At 38.0% G+C, this 20,970-nt stretch overlaps 1 protein-coding gene across 1 annotated transcript in view; it reads left to right on the plus strand.

Annotated features, from left to right (window-relative positions):
• The first annotated feature begins 357 nt into the window (after positions 1 to 357).
• Positions 358 to 20,970, plus strand: part of GNAT3 (G protein subunit alpha transducin 3) — a 55,278-nt gene continuing 34,665 nt past the window's right edge. The window contains exon 1 of the mRNA XM_075557650.1: positions 358 to 475. Coding sequence (XP_075413765.1) covers positions 358 to 475 — 118 coding nt within the window. The remainder of the gene's footprint in view (positions 476 to 20,970) is intronic.

Genomic DNA, 20,970 nt, shown 5'->3' on the forward strand with positions numbered 1-20,970 from the left:
ATTTATTAATAAGCTTTCCATTTGAATGTCTCTTTGTTCATCATTGAATAGATTTTGAGAATATCTATATAATTTCATGCTATTCTTTATCTTTTAAACGATGTGAGTATATTTTCTAAAATGTGACAGAAGTGGCCATTTAATTTGAAAGCATAATGAATTTCCTCTTCAGCTTCCACCAGGGTTGCATGGTTCTACCTCTCGATCAGGTGACGGATTAGAAAGCATCTCTATAGTCAAAACAGATGGGTACTTCAGCAGAGCATTGTCTTGTCATCATATATTCAACACGGGAGTTGGACTTCACATTTGAAATACGTTTGAACGAATAAACTAACACTCATCTAATTCCACAAGATGGGGAGTGGAATTAGTTCAGAGAGTAAGGAGTCAGCCAAAAGATCAAAAGAACTGGAGAAAAAACTTCAGGAAGATGCTGAGCGAGACGCGAGAACTGTAAAGTTGCTATTATTAGGTAATTAACTCTCCTTTTTGCTCCCAGACTGATTTTTCTATTAACTTTTCTCAAAATTTATCTTTAAGGGATATTACTATATAGAAAAAAATGTATTTGGAAGCCTAGATATGCTTCACTTGTGCTCAGTAAATATTTTAAAACAGATTTCTCTATTTACTATTTTATTACATGTCTTTCTGTTATGCAGATGGTAAAATATTTATTCAATGGCTCCATTTCCCAATGTCAATGAGATTTATTATTATTAAGAGAAAATTCATCTCTGCTTATTAGTTTATTGTACCTTATTGTACCTTAATCATTTCCTGAATGATACTAAAATGCAATCTTTAATTAACAAGTTATGATCAATGTCAGTTTGTTTGAACAGAAATATGTTAAGTTGTTTGACATCAAATTAGTATGTTATTTATTTACCTGGCTGTTAAAATCAACTAGACTCTACTTAAGAAGCAAAGATAAGTTATTCTCAGTTATATTAATTATTTTACTCCAGCTATTAAATGTTATGCACGTCTTTGTTGTACACCAGTAATATTCCCTTTATGGCATTTTGGGAGATTTATAGAATTTATTTATGACCAGAATTGTGTTTCTTCTACCTTTTCATTCCCTGAAATCTCAGTGTGCTATATGACCAAAACAATATTTATGCTCAATGAATAGAAAGACTCTTAACGGTCACTTGTTGTTCTAAACTAACATATATGGTTTGATTTTTATTTAGAACAATATGCGTCATGTAAGTGAATTAACTACTTCAATTCAGTTGATATTGACTGAAAACAGACATATATTGTGAAATAAAGACCTATCAAAAGAATACAAAACAAGAGCATTAATGGAAGCAACCAAGTACTCTCTCCCTGCAGTTCATGATAACACATATATATTGTTTTTCTCCAAAATTGTGAATCTTTCACAGAACAAAATGCCCACTAATTCTTTTTTTTACTGTTCCTTCACGGTGCATATTATCTGTCAAGTAGCAGCAGCATCTCACAGACTGGCTGAGAGACTCCGAGCACTTGCATTTGAAAGGAAAGGAAACTTCTGCTCCCCTTGTTCACGAGTGTTGTGATTTCACTTGTATATCGCCTTGCACGCTACCACCTGAAGGTTAAAGACAGTGCAGAAGGTCAATGACTCGGTGGAGGGGCTGATGAAATCAGTAAATATACTTTTTCGAGGACTCCAAGGTATTCACTGAAAGCAGAGTGAAAGCAAATAACAGGTGTGTGGGGAAGTCAAGCGTTTTAAGGTCTTGGACCAGGAAAAATGGTATGAGGATAATTGGGATACTGAAAACATATGATATTATTTTGTGGAAATAGCATCTCTAAATAATATCATATGTTTTCAATATCCCAATTATTTTTACTTGCCTCAAACAATCACAATTTTACTCATTCAGTCCCATTATGTTTATATTTATTTGGCCCCAACAAATCTGAGCAACCTCTGAGTCATCTCTTTATAAAAATTTAACCCAATTGACTTGATATGCTTTTCCTTTTTCCATTATATTCTAACACTTGCCTCTTTAGACTGTTCCTTCTGAACTCTATTTGTGCTTTAAGTTTCATGGTTCAAGTGTCAAGTACAAAAAAAGTTCAACAAAGTCTTTTTCAACAACTCTAGTTTGGTTCTTAATATCGATGTTACTAGCATTTTCCAATGTGAAGTTTTGTACTTATTTGAATTTGAATACAGTCTAGGAAACCCACAGGGACAACTCTACCCTGCCCTGTAGGCGGCTATGAGTTGGCATCAACTCGATGGCAGTAAGGTTTTGGTTTATGCAGTAGATTTACTCAATGCAAGGCATCTTTGGATCACTTGGCTGCTGCTGTTGTGTGCCATGGGGTTGATTCCACATCATGGTAAACCTATTGAACAGTGGGCAGATGGGCAGTTATACATATGTATGTTTGCATATATATGTTTATGTATGTATATCCAAGACATAGGATTTCCCATGATGTAAACCTTATAGGAACAAATGTCTATGTCTTTGTTCCTATTGGAGTCACTAGTTGGTTATAACTGCCCACTTTTTAGTTAAAAGCCTAATTTTTTCTTTTTAATGATCATGTCACCAGAGCATCTGGTAAAAATTAGAATCTCAAATTAAGTATTGCCTAATTTTTATATACATCTTCATATTATAAGGTCATTTCATAGGTGCCTAAACACAAAAACACCAAATTCTCAAATGCAGTATGGATGGTGAAATACATACATCGTTTGATCTTATTGGACATGAGGTTTCACTGAATCTGAGCGGTTTTCAAAGTGTTACTTTATAATTAAAGGGTCATACCTTGCATACATATATTTTTAAAAAGATGCTCTTCAAACCTTAAGTAAAATTACAGAGCAGATATTAGATCTGTTTCCTTAGCAAAAGGTGGCTTCTAGGAAACACCAGAAGTGACTCATACATTCCTAGTGCATGCGATCACTGCTATCACGACAACGATATCTTGTACTTCAAAAATTAGCCCACAAATAAGCCACAGAAAGAATATATTTTATTAAGAAAAAATCAATTTAATGAATATGTTGTTCTGTTTTGTAGACTTCCTAAGATAATTTTTAAGTCTTTACTTATGAATCATGTTTGACTGGCCTTTCTTAAGGTTGAGAAAAACAAAACTATTACATAAGGGTGGAGCTGGCTTCCTACGTCTCCTCTCTTATATTCAGTATTTCAAATTTCAGATTGCTTTTATTCCTTATTTCAAGAGACTTTATGTCGTAGATTGTTTAACTTTCATACTGTGAACTGATTAAGCTTTGACACCCCAAAAAACACAGGGGACATGTAGTACACTTTTTCTTCATTCCTAAGACCCACTGCTATACGTAGCAATCATTTTAGAATTCTGAACTATATTTTAGTATACTTTTACCCAGTAATTTCCAGAAGTTTCATAGGCAGCTCATCAGCAATAGTCTTTCCCTTTATTTCTTAAGTGAGCCCTGATAGTGTCACAGCTACATGTGGGGCTGAAACTGAAGGCCAGCAATTCAAGCCACCTTTGCAAGAAAGACGAGGTTTTCTGCTTCTGGAAGCTGTTACAGTCTCAGCGGCCCACAGGGAAATTCTGCCTGGTTCTATAGTGTTGTCATGAGTTGGAATTGACTCCGTGAAAATTAGTTTAGGTTTTAAAAATTATACTAATTTTTTTAATGCATCCTCTGAATGCATTTTAAGGCATCATATTGTTTTAAAACATATTTTAATCCATTGGCTATTAGGAAGATGAAACTGAATAGAATTTAGGTATAAAGCATATTATTGTTACATGTATTTATATTTATTTTAGCTAATCAACCTTTCAAATCTCTAAATGGCTCTACTTATTTAACAAATATCATCTGTAATGTGGCAATTATAATGATTCTGACACTATCTAAAAACTTGTTGTGAGACACAGGTAAAAAGATATTTCATAACCTCATTAGACAAACAGAGCAGAATGAAGAAAACACAATTTAATATGAATAAGGTGAAATATGAGTTTTAAGTCATTTGAGATAGTATGATTTTCTGATTTACCTGCCAATTATATAACTTTTTCTCATTTCTTCTCTGAGTGACTTGCCTTTATAAAATGATAACCCTGAAAATATTTTTTCTATTATAAAATGTCTCACAGCATGGCTTCTTTTAAAAAAATCATTTTATTGGGAGCTCTTACAGGTATTATAAAATCCATAATTCAATTAGAGCAAGTTTCATTGTATAGTGGCTGCCATCATCATTTTAAAAACATTTTCTTTTCTTCTTGAACTCTTGGATATCAGCTCCCCTATCCCTCCCTTCCCCACCCTGCCCCCAGGAACCCTTACTGCTATATTATTATTTTGCCATATCTTACACAATCCAGTGTATTTGTTCTCTTAAAATTCTGTTAGTCATTCTCTTCGGTCGTGGTTATACAGTCATCATTGCTATCAATTCTGCTCCCCTCCACCCGCCACCCTCCCCCCGCCAGCTCTTTCTCCATACTATGTCTGAAGGGTTTATCTATCTTGGATTTCATGCATTGAATGACCTTAATTACACAAATGAGCACAAACAGTTCTCACAAGATGAATGAGGTGAAACTAAGACTGTAATCGTAAGGGGAGGGACCATGTAAAATGAAAGGCTATTTATGAGTTTCATCAGTGCTATACGCCCCCCTGGATATATCGCCCCTTTTGGTTTGCCCTCTGTGAAGGGCTGTTCAATTATCTTATGGGTGGTTTGGGATCTTCACTTTGTCTACGCTCTTACATGGCAATCTGATTGCTTGTTTTGGAGTTTCTGATGCTTATTCCCATTGACAGCTCATGATCACCCAGGCTGGTGTGCTTCTTCCAGGTGGACTTTGTTGCTTCCCTGCTAGATCGCTGCTTGTTTGACTTCAGTGGCTGACTCTTATTTTACAAAAGAGTCATACATCTCTGATAAATTCCGTTTCAATAAATGTATATATTTTCTTTCTTTGCCAATGTTTTGTTTATCAGTTAAAGCAGAAAGATTATAAAACTTGGCTAAATCAAAGGTCTTATTTATCATTATTCATTTTGTTTTTTCTAACTAGGTGTTAATTTTTATTGTTTCAATGGATCTCTGGTTGGGAGTAAGAAAAGGTGCTAGACACTAGAGTTTCTCCATAGTTTTTAGCTAAATTTTAATTCATCAAGTTTAAGAAGTATCTTTTAAAATTTGATGATACCGATATAACCAGTGTTTGCCATTTGTATAATTAGATAGAGATTCATAGAATGATTCTGTTAAAATTAACTGATAAATATTTTATCATCAAGAATGAAAAAAAGATTCTGTGACCACAATAGGATATACCCCTAAATAACACTGCCAATTATTTGTTTTGCTTATCCAGTTTTAAAACTATTTTCAGTAATAATATATTTTCATTATATATTTGTTATAGATATTTTCCCCTGAACTGTGAAGGAGTTAATAGTTGTAATGCAAATGCTCAAATTGCTTTCTGTCGGGTAGAATATACTGGGAGAAGAGGTCTAGCTAAAGAGTTTCAAACTTTCTTCAAAGTGTAAGGACAGTTTTTTCTGAAATAAATAGAAAATTCCAGAGCCAACTCCACACATTACAACCTTGGGTTTTCTGATGAAACAGAGCAGTTGGTAGCACCCTGGACTGCTCAAAGGGCAGATGTCTTCCTTTCTAACAGGCCAGAGCAAAAGTAAATTAAAACAAAAGAACAACAAAAAAATTAAAAAAATAAATAAATTTAAAAAAAAACAAAAAAACCCAAAAAAACAAAAGAACAACAACAAGAACCGGACAAATACATTGCACACATACAATTGATCTTCATTTGTCTCAATGAATCAGTACAGCTAAAGGAAAAAAGCTGTAAAATGTTGGTTACAGCATGCCATACTTAGAATATGATTCTGAACTTGGTGTTTTTAAATCACAATTCCTTGAGTCTAAAATATCACATTTTCATATGCATTTTTATTCACATCCTGAAATACTAATTTAAGAGGTGCCCTAAACTTTTACAAGCATTCATTAATGACTATGATCCCTGGCGGTGTAGTGAGCTATGTGTTCAGCGGCTAACCAGCAGGTCAGCAGTTCAAAAGCACCAGCTGTACCACAGCCTCAAAACCCCACAGCAGCCATCTACTCAGTGCAAATCAGAAATGACTGGGGGCCGTGAGCAGGAGCTATTTAAGTTATTTATCCTTCCATAGTTTGGTGAAAAAAGTAAGGTGATGAAACAGGTGCTAGTGTAGTACATAAAATATCTTTAAGTTTTTAAACAATCAGTGTATCTTCTCATTTAATTTTCCTCCATCTACCTCCCACCTCAAAGCTCCCATGTCTGTGAATTCAATTCTGACATACAGTGGCCCTATAGGACAGGCTAGAATTGTCGCCTACGATTCCCAAGGCTGTAAGCAAGGACGTTCCTCTGAGGACTAAAGTACTCCTGACCCAAGCCATGGTATTTTCCATTGCACAATAAAGAATAAAAAAGACAGAAGAAGAACTGATGCATTTGAATTATAGCGCGAAGAATCGCGAAAGTACCATGGACAGCTAAGGGGCAAACCAATCTATCCTGGAAGTACAGTTGCTCTTCTGAGGCAAGAGAGTGAGGCTTACCTCACTACTTGGACCATGTTGTCAAGAGAGACCAGTCCCTGGAGAAGTAGATCATGTTTGCTAACACCGAGGAGAAGCACAAAAGAGGAAGGCTCTCAGGAGATGGGTTGATTCAGTGGCTGCACCAGTGGACTCAAGTATGGGGACGGTTGTGGGATGGCGCAGGGCAGGGCAGGGCAGTGGTGCCTTCTGTTGTGCTTAATGTCGCTATGGGTGGATCCGACCCGATGGCACCTAACAACAACCACAACAGGTCTTTACCGCGGCAGACTGCAGCCGAGGTCCCGTCCCTCTTGCCCGGAGTGGCTGGTGGATGAGCGCCGCTGCGCGTTGGGTACTCGGATCCTCAGCCCTTGTGCCACCCACGCTGCGCTCCACGCACTCACGTGCAATTATATTAGTACAGAGTTTGAACTTTAAAAGGGGGATCAAAGGGGAAACAGGTTGAAACTCCAATAGATATGAAAAATATCTATTATGCTAATTAAATCTGGGTATAACTACTTAATTATTTAGTAGATTTGGTAGAAATCGTCGGTTTCGTTCCTGCCTTGATATTTGCTATTTCAGTAGAAAAACCCTAAACCCAAACCCAAACTCACTGCCGTCAAGTCAATCCCAGCTTACAGCGACACTATAGACAGAGTGGAATAGAACGTCCCCTCTGGGTTTCTGAGACTATGACCCTTTACAGAGCAGGCCTCATTTTCCTCCTGCCCGTTGGCTGGTGGTTTTGAACTGCTGAGTTTGCGGTTATCCCATTAGGGAACCTCTATGCCTCCAGGGCTCCTATTGAAAAGACTACTGCGTAGAATCGGTACTCATTTAGCATAGATTAAAGTTCCCCCTTTTTGGCCAAAATTGTATAATAATCTATTATATTAATATAATCTTCATACTTACATATTTAATTTTTTCAGTTTCATATACCTCCCTCCAATGATGTTAGCCAATTCAGCGATGTTTCTCTCCACATTCTCAAAATATTCTGTTCCCCTAGTTCATCTTCTGCCGCCCTTAATGGACATTTTAACATCGGGCAATTGATTCCTTGAAGTTCTTCTCTTACCAGTGCCATGCAATGAATTCTTTAGCTTGGCTTTCATTTCTCCCACCAAACGATGTTCTTTTTCCTAATGGGTCTGGACAAGAAAGTGGGAGCGGATACTAATTGGATTATGTAATTTGGCTGTGAGTCATTCTTACCAGAGTTCATTGTGACTGCCACCCGAGCGGCTATAAAACGAGCTGTTACAGAAAGGGAAGCGCCATCTCTCACTACCAGCAAGAGAGAAGAACCAGAAGTGAAGTGGGTCTTTGGACCGGAAGAACCCTGCGCACCTAACCTTCTGGATTCGTAGGAGAGTGTAGACACCAGTGGTGGGGCCGAGGAGTTGCAACAGGAAAACCGGGAGCCAGAGCATGAGACAACATGACGGACTTCCCAACTCAGGAGCAAGCCATGTGGAATCCTTTGGGCAGGAGCCTGGCTGCGGAGTGGAGTGTCTTTGGAAACTTGGGGAGGCGGGGAGCTGGGTTTACTGACCCACGGAGCTCCAGCGAAGCATCTTCAAGCTAAGGCTTCTCGTTTACTGGTATGCCTTTGGGGACTTATTGGAAGCCCTGAAAGAGCTTTGTAACATTCCCGAAGCTTGATAGAAGCCAGAACGGGAGACTGAGGAACAGAGAGAAGCCTGCCTGTGGGCCCAGAAGAGAAAAATGTCTTCATTGAACAACTGTATTCCTGAGCATTTCTCACATGAATTGGAACCCGTTAACTTCCCTAATAAACCTCAAAACTGTGAGCATTGTGCTTAGCATGGCCATTGTAATGGATCATCAAACACCACTGAAAAGTAGGGCCAACTGTGGGAGGGAGAGGTGGTGTCAGGATTGCTAAGGCAGGTCGCAGGGCGGATGCAGGTCTGATCAGTCTTGTGGCCAAACGCCCCGGGGGACTGAAGGAGGTATCCTCACAATTGTTATACTTGATCCCATTATGGCAGTTCACTGTATCAATTCATCTTGTCAAGGGTCTTCTTCTGTTTATGACCCTTTCCAGATACAATTTCGTCTGTCAACTCTTTTATAGTGATAAAAATCAAGAAGGCTTGGCATAGATAAAATCTCAAAATGTGAAGAGAAATGGTGTGTGATCAAACACTCATTAAGAGAAATTTTCTCTGAGGATAAAATGGTCTGCATAAGACTCAGTTTACTTAAGTAAATTTAAAGCTAGGGCCTCCTGACATATAACTCCATATTATATACTCTCAGTTATGCTACTCTGTGAATTAATCTGCAAGGTACACTGATTAGATGAAGTATATATGTTTTCTCAAGTGAATTACTCTTATACCATCCTTTATCCAAATTGGTACCAATTAATATTTGGTGAAAATCCTTTTGTCATCAATATTGAGCACCATTCCCCAAACTCTATTTCAGTCCTTAATACATTAGAACTTACCATATTAATTGTGGTAGCTATATTATTTTAAACACTGACTTCTCATAGTTTTTTTACCAGCAAGTGTTGTGTTTTAGTCATAATTATTTTCTTTTAAAACAAGCCATGAAGTTTTCTATGCTGTCTTACATGTATTCAAGATGACTAAATCCTACATGCCATATCAGAGAAAGAAGCATTTTGAGAAAAAGTGTAAAAAAATAAACCACTAGAACATATCTGCAAAAACAAACCAATAACACTTTTTGGTTTGGTATGATTCCTGAATATGAATTTAAATTTAAAAAATGCTAAATTTTCTATTGCTTTTCAAGACACGTTGTGGAGGCAATCAAGCAACTTCATTGAAAGAAAAGTCGATATATTTCTTCCCACTGCTGTTTAAGTCATAACAGTATCGGCTCAAACTTTCTAAGAGCTTCGTGTACAGTTTACCTCCTACACTGGCAGGTAACTTAAAAAGGACCCGAGTGCACTGTGATACAGGTGCTTCATGCTAAAGATGACATGATTTCTTGGGATGCTTTTAGGTTAAAATTTAACATTACCTCTTTTATCCTGAATAGTCAGTAGAATTTACTTTTTATTCGTTTATCTATTCAACAAATAGATGTACAATGGGTTGTTCCCCCTCCCAAAAACCAGGATTTATTTTCAAAGCTATATATTTAATTTTTATTTAAAAAAACAACAAACTTATCACCTTCAAAATCTTCTCCATTACACTTAATACATTTGTCAAATATGTGATTAACATTCTTGCAAACATGTTTCAAACTCATCTGTTTGGATGGCTGACAGCACCTCCCTTGATTTCCTCACAGCTGCTCCAATGTCCAATCACTGTCCTTTCATGTCCCTTTGCATTCGTGGAAACAAAAAGAATTCACATGCAGCGAGGTCAGGTGAGCAAGGTGGGTGGGCAAAAGAGGCATGCTTTTATTTTTTGCTAAAAACTGAGTTGAGTTGGCTGCGTGAGCAGGTACATTGTTGTGGTGGCAAAACCAGTCCATCATCTGCCAAAAAGCAGGCCTTTTTGGTCATACACTTATGCAATCTTTTCAGAACATCTACATAGAAAGCTTGATGAACAGTCTGATGTGGTGGAATAAACTCCAAATGCACTCCAAGTTGACATTTTCGTCAGTTCAGGAAGTTGATGGACGTCAGTATGAGGTTTGTCATCAATGGAGAGTTCAGCTCTTCTGAAAGAAAACCACCCATGCACTTGAGTTTTTCCCACAGTGCTGTCCTTGCGAGCTGTGTTCAACACTGCAACAGTTTCAGTGGCATTTTCCCAATCAGGAAACAAAATTTCCCAGCTACATGCTGTTCTCTTAAATCATTCATCACAAAAAAACCCAACAAAAACAAAACCAAGGTCACCACCACCACCACCACCACCACCAAAAAAAAAAAAAAACCAAAAAAACCCCAAGGTTTAAGTAAAACTGCTTTTATGACCTGTGAGAACCTTCCCAGGAGACACCACTGGGTGTACTAACTTTGAGAAAGTTAGCTCTGCCAGTGGAGGATTTTTCTTTTGGGGGTGGGGGTTGGGGGGTTGGGAGTGGTACTCCCTATGTATGCATAAAACATCTGCAGTGTGTGAAGATGTTCCATTTACAAGTACATTTTAGATCTTGCATAACAATATCATTTGTCATTAAGCTATCTTTTTTTTTAAACAATTTATTGGGGCTCATACAATTCTTTTCACAGTTCATACATATACATACATCAATTGTATAAAGCACATCTGTACAGTCTTTGCCCTAATCATTTTTTTCTCTTTTCTTCTTTTACATTTTATTAGGGACTCATACAACTCTTACCACAGTCCATACATATACATACATCAATTGTATAAAGCACATCCATACATTCCCTGCCCCAATCATTCTCAAGGTATTTGCTCTCCACTTAAGCCCCTTGCATCAGGTCCTCTTTTTTTTTACCCTCCCTCCCCATTCCCCCCTCCCTCATATGCCCTTGGTAATTTATACATCGTTGTTTTGTCATTTCTTGCCCTATCCGGAGTCTCCCTTCCCCCCTTCTCTGCTGTCCCTCTCCCAGGGAAGAGGTCACATGTGGATCCTTGTAATCACTTCCCCCTTTCCAACCCACTCACCCTCCACTCTCCCAGCATCGTCCCTCACACCCTTGGTCCTGAAGGTATCATCCACCCTGGATTCCCTGTACCTCCAACCCTCATATGCACCAGTGTACAGCCTCTGTCCTATCCAGCCCTGCAAGGTAGAATTCGGATCATGGTAGTTTGGGGGAGGAAGCATCCAGGATCTGGGGGAAAGCTGTGTTCTTCATCGGTACTACCTCACACCCTAATTAACCCATCTCCTCTCCTAAACCCCTCTATGAGGGGATCTCCATTAGTCGACACTTGGGCCTTGGGTCTCCACTCTGCACTTCCCCCTTCATTTAATATGATATATATACATATATATACATACATATACACATATACACATATATACACGTACATACACACACTTATATCTTTTTTTTTTTTTTTTGCATGATGCCTTGTACCTGGTCCCTTGGGCACCTCGTGATCGCACTGGCCGGTGTGCTTCTTCCATGTGGGCTTTTTTGCTTCTGAGCTTGATGGCCACTTGTTCACCTTCAAGCCTTTAAGACCCCAGACACTATCTCTTTTGATAGCCGGGCACCATCAGCTTTCTTCACCACATTTGCTTATGCACCCATTTGTCTTCAGCGATCCTATCATGGAGGTGTGCAGTCAATGATATGATTTTTTGTTCTTTGATGCCTGATATCTGATCCCTTCGGGACCACTCGATCACACAGGCTGGTGTGTTCTTCCATGTGGACTTTGTTGCTTCTGAGCTAGATGGCCGCTTGTTTATCTTCAAGCCTTTAAGACCCCAGTCACTATCTCTTTTGATAGCCGGGCACCATCAGCTTTCTTCACCACATTTGCTTTTTCACCCACTTTGGCTCCAGCCGTTGTGTCGGGAGAGTGAGCATCATAGAGTTCCAATTTAATAAAAGAAGGTATTCATGCATTGAGGGAGTGTTTGAGTAGAGGCCCAAGGTCCTTCCGCCACCTTAATATTTGACCTATAAATATAGACACATAGATCTATTTCCCCATCCTCCTATATATATTTGCATGTACATGTCTTTGTCTAGACCTCCATGAATGCCCTTTGACTCCTAGCTCTTTCCTCCATCTCCCTTGACTTTCCTCCTGCCCTACTACCATGCTTCATCGCCACCTGGGCTAGAGTATACCTCTTCTCTAAGCAACCTTACCCTTGATCATTTCCCACCAGGCCTGCCACTCCCCCTTCTCTACCATTTGGGGTCCCATGTTTTTCCCTTGTCCCTGGGTTTGTTATCACCACTTCCTTACCCCCCTACCCCCCCACCCCAAGTCCCCCCAGAACTGTCGGTCCCATTAAGCTATCTTTAAAAAACAGTGCCTTTGGGTTCTCGTCTTCTGGGAAGGCATATAAGACTAGTGTTTTCAAGAAGGAACAATGACACTGAATTACTTTTTTGTTGACACTAAAGTTACTGGACACAACATACTGTATATACTTGAGTATAAGCCGACCTGAATATCAATCGAGGTACCTAATTTTACCACAAAACTGCATTAAACATGTGCTGAAAATCTTGGCTTATGCTTGTGTATATATGGTAGATCACAAAAATATCTACCTTCTGTTGTGGTGGCCTTAAAAGTTGGTAAGCAGCCATGTCTGGTGAAACTATTGGTCTTTATGTGATGAAAATGAAAAATATTTGACAATAATTAGTCCAGTGAACTAAACGAACACTCAAGCATCAGTCTGAATGATGTTGAGGCAGAACTGAATGGTCCCCAGCCACCACTATCACCTGCTCTGAAAGGGGGTCACATTAGAAGCTGGAAGAGTGGAGAGAGTGGAAGGAGCTGCAGTGGCATGGTGGCTTATGCTTTAGGCGGATAACCACAGGGACAGTAGTTCAAACACATCTGCTGATTTTTAGGTAGAGCAGAAGGAAATTTTAGAACACTCACAATCATAAAAGAGACTAGGCTTACCGCTTTGATAGAATCTTTGGAAACCCCAAGACTATGGCTGTAATCACTCTCAGATCTAGAACTCGAACTCATCACTTGGCTTAATTTTCAGTCAAACAATAGACAGGTGTATAAAGGTAAGTTATGTGAGTTATGCGAGTTATGCACACCATAACATAATTTACCATCTGGAATTAAAAGGACAGCAATTACTTAAGGGCAAATTTTAGAAGCGTTGGTAAAGAAGAAGGCATAGAAACGTGAAGGGCAGGGAGGCAGCGGGTTAAGTGAGGGGATTGCAATGAATGAGGTGAAGGTAAATGTGTGCGAACTACTGAATGCAAAACTGATGATCTTCTCTGGAAACTTACACCCATTAAAAAGAAAAAGCAACAGATATAGTGAACATTTTATTCTGGTTTTCAATTCTAGAAATTCTATTCATTTACTTTTCAATTTTGTTTAAAATTATTTTATAAATTTGTTTGACTTTTTATTTCTTTAAAAGTATAAGCACATCTTGTATTTGAAAAATATTTGAAGACTTCATGGATCTATGTACTATGACTAAGTTGTTATGCTGCTTCTCATTTGAGTTGCATTGTTAAATTGTATATTTGGCATAATTTTGAGTAGGATTTATTAATTTTTATGGGCATTTTATTTGTGAGACTTTCTTAAAATCTGAGTTAGAAAATTGCTAAATGCCTTAGAAACTAGAAGGGGAAAATCATGATTATTTAAGGAGATTTAACATTTTTGAGAAGGTCTTGCAAACTAGCAAACCTGAGCATTTGATGGAGCATGGTAAGAGATAGCAAGACCAAGATTCCAAGTCATCCCAATTAGCAGAATAGCCAAATTATAAAACTGCATTTTTACAAAAATATAGTTAAAATATAGTTAATTTAGGTTTTAAGTTAATTATATTTGTGTTATATGCAACTGTAATTGGTAAGCGTTGATATGAAGATAAATAAGGAAAATGTAATAACTATACTGTAAACTCAATATTGGCAAATAGTGTACTGAAGCTATCAAAAAAGGAGACAAAGTAAATACGACTTTTGTTAAGAAAATATTTCCCTGGAGATACAGATACCCAGAGTGAGGCTGATCAAACAAAACCCCCGCGATACAGTAACACAGTATCAGTGTTGTTCTACAACACCAATTTCTGTGCTCAATGTTCCCAAGGCCGTTTAACCTTCACGCGACGAGGTGGTTCTGAGAGGAAGGCGCCTAGAACGCAGGTTCATGAGAAAGGCATGAAGGAACGAAAAACCTTCAAAATATCTTCCAGAAGTGAGGCTATTCTTCAAATATGAAAGCGATTGAGGACTCCCTAGCTCCTGGGTCTCCCAGTTAGCGATGTCCCGGGGCTTTCCACGCCCTCAAGCAGTGAGAGGTGACGGTGTTGCTGGGTGTTACTGGGTCCCTTCCAAACCATAGCGCCCGCCCCGTGTATAACAGAGGGAAACGCTGCCAGGTGGTGCCCTGTTTTCACAGTTGTTCCTATATTAATAATCAATATTCTTAGGTATATGGTAATCATTTAATTGTACAAAAGAGGAAACTGACTCCCAGGCATTAAAATTGATTGAGGTATATAGTCAAAGTCCAATGTGAGGACAAACCCGTGTTAATTGACGTCGGAAACACGAGAACACCCATTCCATTTTCCTATCTTGTGGTGGGCAGTATTTCCATAACAATGACCGGCTTTCATTTTAATTTAGAATTAGCACATTCAAAATAGTTTATGATAGCTTAGTATCTGATGTTTCATGTGCTGAAAACACTATGATGCTGGACGTTACCAAAATAAAACTCAGACAAAAGCAACATGACATAGATGGAAAGGGTAAAGGGGAAATCAGGAATCACATATTTTTTGTTGTTTGTAGGTCAAGTTGCACCTTTGGATGAGTACTAAAATCATTCCGGAACTCACGTCTCATACTTGGAAGGAAGAGACGTACAGAGCTGGTTGATTTCTAAGGTTTCTTTGTATTTGAGAGTTACGTGATTTTTAAGGACATCTAGAGAAATTTGTATGTGTGATTATAATACAAAGCATATCATCTCACCTTGCATGTTTTAACAAAATATATCAAATGAAAAATCGATTCTTGTATGTTCCTTTGAAGTATAGTTACAGCAAAAGATAATGTGTATCTTTAAAATTATTTTTCTATGAGCAAGTAAAATTCAGATTAAAATTCTTACTAAAATAAAATAATGTATTAGTGTTAAAGATTGGATTAAGTATAATTGAAATGTTTAGTCATCATATAAATTATCTACTTCAGAGAAATAAATTATACAATGTTAACATTCCCTTAGTACCCCTTGCCCCAGAAATTAATTTTAGTGATGACTCAATGTGAAAGGAAGAAGTTATTTTAGGACGCCCTCAGCATATGGGAACGTGGTGTTTTGATGTGTATGCTGCGCTCAGTAACATGACCTAATCCTGCAAAAATGGAAGGATCTTTGTGAACTAATACCTAGAATCCTTGTGAACATGGAAATGAACTATATATTTCTGAAATTTCTTTGATATCAGGTTCCAAATAATAACAAATGACATGTTGGAGAGATTAGCTTTTCCATTTTTCCCTTTAAATGAGTGTATTGTACCTTCAGTGTTTGAAGCAAAGATGACCCATAGTGACCTCTGAAGGAGCTATTCATGTTTTATACGCAGTTTCATGAGGTTTTACTCTCCTGACTTCCTAGCACACATCCTGAGGACTCAGCTGCCTTAACATCATAGAACAGAAGTCCATTCTGAATAGACGTCATCTTGCTGATGATATAGCCTAAAAAAGGCTTTTTGGGGGTCTAAATTTCTAATAAATCTATGATTCATTACCAAATATAGAGCTGCTCTAATGAAATTTTGATGGGAATCTTTATTCATCACCTGGTTGAACAATTCTGAAGAACTCTTGATATTCAATTAATATCGTGTATTTAGATAATTAATTTAAATACAAGTGCTCTAAATCAACTTTGGCTCATCATAGAAGTAAGACCATGATATCATTATGGAGAGAAAAATACTCGGCACTTAAAAATGACACATCTTTTCTCAGTCTCAGATTTTCTCCAAGACCAACCTACAATTGTTTCCACCCTGGTGAAAAACAGTGCAACATAAAATACTCCGTCTTGCCGAGTATTGGGGTTTCCATGGCTTGGGGAGTCCCTTTCTCCCAAACCTCCAATAACGCTGACATTATCCATTCAGCAAAAATGAAGATCGACTTTTAGAGAAGTGGGACGTTCTGCCAATCTAAGCTATTTAATCATCTATGCCTCGGACAATGCTGCAACTTGCAATGCTCACGTCTACTGTCATGGAGTAAAAACGTATCGAGAACAGTTTTATTAGCATACTGGATAACCTTTCTTTCCAATTTCTGCACATTCTGGGGGTACTTAGCACACAACTAAAAGCAGCCAACCAGGGTGTGGGGCACATTAAGCTCAGATATTTGGTTTGGTCTTTCTCACAAAGAAATATTTAGCTTCTTAAAATGAATGAGGTGCCATTTTGCTCTGAATTTATCTATTTTCAAATGTTTTTATTTTAAATCTAGTCATCTCTGTTAAATTAGATGACTATCTCCCATCTTGTATCTCATGCTTGATTTATTAATGTAACTCTATGTAGGAAATATGATAAAATTGTTCCGGTTTATTTTGAAGTCCCCAACTGTATCATCAAATTTCAACTTCTGTGGTCCTGGGACCCCTGGTGGCATAGAGTTACACTTGGGTTGTAATCACAAGGTTACACAAGATCAGCAGATTGAAACCACCAGAGGCTCCGTGAGAGAAAGATGAGACTTTCTACTTCCATAAACACTTAGCCAATCACAGAAACCTCCACAGGGCCATTTCTACTCTGTCCTCTAGGGTCGCTATGCGTCATGTCGCATATGGGGTTGCAATGAGAGAGAGAGTTTGGTTTGGAGTGAGTAGTTATAGACTGGATAGTCGTTAAATCCCAAACTCTGCAGGCTTACTCAAAAGAAGAACCAACACCAGGCAGGCCATCTTTGTTCCCACAGCTTTCCCACTCTCATTTCCTCAATGGCATAGGACACGAGCAGCTGTGGCCGGCAACTGCAGAAACGACACACATTTCCATATGCCCAGAATAAAAGACACGAATTATGAAAGAAAATCCCACTTAAATACAGCTGTGCTTGTTCACTTGGGTTGATGACAACATAGCAAACCATGCCGAACCATTTGAAGAGGGGAGACAAAGACACAGGGGACGAGGAACACGTCCAATGTTTGAATCTGGAGTTAAGTCCCATATTATGTTGACCTCTACTATTAAGCAGGTGTTGCTTTAGGCTCTTGGCATATGGCGGTGAACAAAAGCAGTGGTTCCCGACCTTGTGGAAGATGGGCAAGTCTATAAGTAAATTGGAACTTGGAGGCAAGTTAAAGGAGAACAAACGCCAGGAGAGCAAGAGAAGAAAGAACGGGGAAATGCAAACGCAGCATTTTAAAGCTTGATTACAATTCTAGAGAAATTGGTCAGGGTCCTCTGATTTAATATAGGTTGTAATATAATTTGAATAAAACTCTGAGATGTCAAGGGACCAAACTCCTATCACTTTTACGAATGTAAAATCATACTAAAATCATAATTCATTTGTTCATGCAAAAGCATACTATTTTAGTCAAACAAGGCGATAGAATGCCATCCTGGTGTATGCAACGTCTAGTAGTCTTCCTATATTTGATCTTTTTCCCTGGAAAATCTAAAATCTTCCTGAGCTGTCCAACTTTGAAAGAGCCCTGGTGGTGTCGTGGTCACGTGGTGGGCTGTGAACCATAAGGTCAGAGATTCAAAACCACCAGCGACTCTTTGGGAGAAGGATGGGCCTTTTACTCCCACAAAGAACTGCAGGCTCAGAACTGTACGGAGGAGTTCCACCCTGTCCTGCAGTGTCGCACTGAGTAGACATCGACTCGATAGCAATGCTTCTTTGACATTTTGTTCTAAATTAATAGCAGGACTTCAAAGACATTAGACCTAGAGGGGCGAGTGTCTGAAACTCCCAGGAATATATCAATTATTTTACTTTCTATTAGGAACACCGACAAGGTTATTAGGAGACTAAATAGTGATTCATTTGCAAACAAGTTTGGAGCAAAAATTTTGAACCACGTAGACATTTCCTTTTTCCAGGTAGTTCAATATCATCTTCATTCTGTAAATGGTTGGCTAAATCTGAGGATACAGTCGTGATATAATTTCATATCTATTCCCAAGTTATGAGTTTCCCTCAACAACGTTTAAGAGATTTATTAGGGATTAAAACTCAAAAATTTATTACCTAGTTTGTATTACTGAACGTGAGCAACTTTAGGCAAATCCCTGTTTTGTTTATTTCTTCTTCCTCCTACCTCTAAAATAAAAAATTTCAAATTATGAAAATATTGCCTGGCTTTGCACCTTAACTGACCCTATCCTTTGAATGGCTAGGATTACTGAAAATTTTTAACCGCATTTTGTATTCCAACTACACCCTACATATTATAATGACTTTAATCCAATTCTCTCACGAGACATATTCACCTTTACTTTCTTTTCAAAAGGCAGTCAACTCTATATTCAAAATCATCCAGATTTCCCCCCCCGGAAGTCTACAGTGCCATTGTCGCAGTGCATGTATCCTACTGTTTAAAACACAAAAATAGAAATGACTGGTGTGCATACGGGTAAAAAATGAACATGATAGCCAACTATATATACATGATAGACGATATAAATGATAATGCACATACATATATTCTTGATAGTAACACAATTATAAATTTACAATTGTTCAAGTATGTTGTGTATTCTTGATGATGACCTGCAATGTTACCTAGAAGGAGAGAAGGACAGCGAGGGCTAGGGGGAGGGACAGGGACTGGGAAAAGTACAGGAACAGGGAGGGTGAGAAAGTTGATGGGGTTTGGGACAACATGAGCTATAATGGATGTAAATAGCTCCCCTATGCTTTAGGCATAAATCTGAGTTTTGATAGATGTATCTACCCATAACATGATCAAGTTACTGAACATTTTCTTTACCCTTGAATTTCCACAGATTAATGTAATCATGACTTCCTTCTCTCCCAGGCCCAGCTAACCAGTGATATGTTACTATACTTTGGTTTAATCTTCACAGACTTCTACATAAATGAATTGACATGTACTATTTGGTATCCTGATTTTTCCACGGAGTGTATTTATTTTTAATTAATTTATGTTGTTACACATATCACAGTTTATTCTTTCATATTGCTGATAAAATTCCATTATAAATATATGCCATTTTTTGTTCACTTGCATATCAATGGGAGTTTGGGGCCTTACAATTTTGTAACTATTACAAATAAAACTGTTATTGGTACTTGTGCAAATATATTTTAAAAGACAAACATTTTTATTCCTTTAGGGAAAATATCTAGGGTTATGATGAGTATGTGTTTAATTTTTAAAGAAATTTCCACATTATTTTCCCAGGTGACTATATAATTTTTACACTCACCAATAATGTAATCAGTTTCAAGTGAGTCTACATCCTTGCCCACACTTTGTGTTGTGAGAATTTTAAAATTTTCATCACTCCAGTGAATGTATAATTCCATTCCATTATGGTTTTATTGAACATTTGCCAGATGAGTAGAAATATTTAGCATATCCATTTCATCTTTTAATATTTCCTTCTATACCTAGATATCCATCCTTTGTCTGACATGTGTTGTAAATATTTTCCCATTGCCATTGGCTTCTCTTTTCTTTCCCTAAACAGTGTCTGCTGAGGAGGAAACATTTTAAAATTAGAATACAGTTAATCACTTTTTATACTTATTGTTTCACTTTTTTTGTCACAAGTAAATTTTGATCACATTTTGGTTGAAAAGACCTCTCTAGGGGAGGAGATGAGCCAGTCAGGGTGCGACGTAGCACCGATGAAGAACACAGCTTTCCTCCAGTTCCTAAGTGCTTCCCCCCCACCCCACCCCCACCCCCTGCCCCACTACCATGATCCGAATTCTACCTTGCAAGTCTGGATAGAGCAGAGGTTGTACACTGGTGCATATAGGAGCTGGAGGCACAGGGAATTCAGGGAGGATGATCCCTTCAGGACCAAGGGTGTGAGTGGTGATATTGGGAGAGTAGAGGGTGAGTGGGTTGGAAAGGGGGAACCAATTACAAGGATCTACATGTGACCTCCTCCCTGGGGGACGGAAAACAGAAAAGGGGGTGAAGGGAAACGCCAGATAGGGCAAGATATGACAAAATAATCATCTATAAATTATCAAGGGCTTATGAGGGAGGGGGGAGCAGGGAGGGAGGGGAAAAAAGAGGACCTGATGCAAAGGGTTTAAGTGGAGAGCAAATGCTTCGAAAATGATTAGGACAAAGAATTTACTTTATACAATTTATGTATGTATATGTATGGATTGTGATAAGAGTTGTACAAGCCCCTAATTAAAAAAAAAGAAAGAAAGAAAATAACAACAGCAACAAAAGCACTGATCACAAAAAATAGTTTTAGTTTTTACTTACAAGTTTTGTGTTATATATAATTTTATTATATATGCATATTAATTTCAAATTAACTTGAGATAGATTGTAAGAATAGAGGTGATGCTCTTTTCCAGATAAGCATCCCCTTGCTCCAATGTCATTTGTTACATACATTTAGGGTTTTGTGCCTACAATAACATATAAAGTTGTTCATGTCAGGAAACATGCTGGGATTTTTAGATAGCATTGCT

Source organism: Tenrec ecaudatus, chromosome 9 (genome assembly GCF_050624435.1).
Source record: "Tenrec ecaudatus isolate mTenEca1 chromosome 9, mTenEca1.hap1, whole genome shotgun sequence".
NCBI lineage: Eukaryota > Metazoa > Chordata > Mammalia > Afrosoricida > Tenrecidae > Tenrec > Tenrec ecaudatus.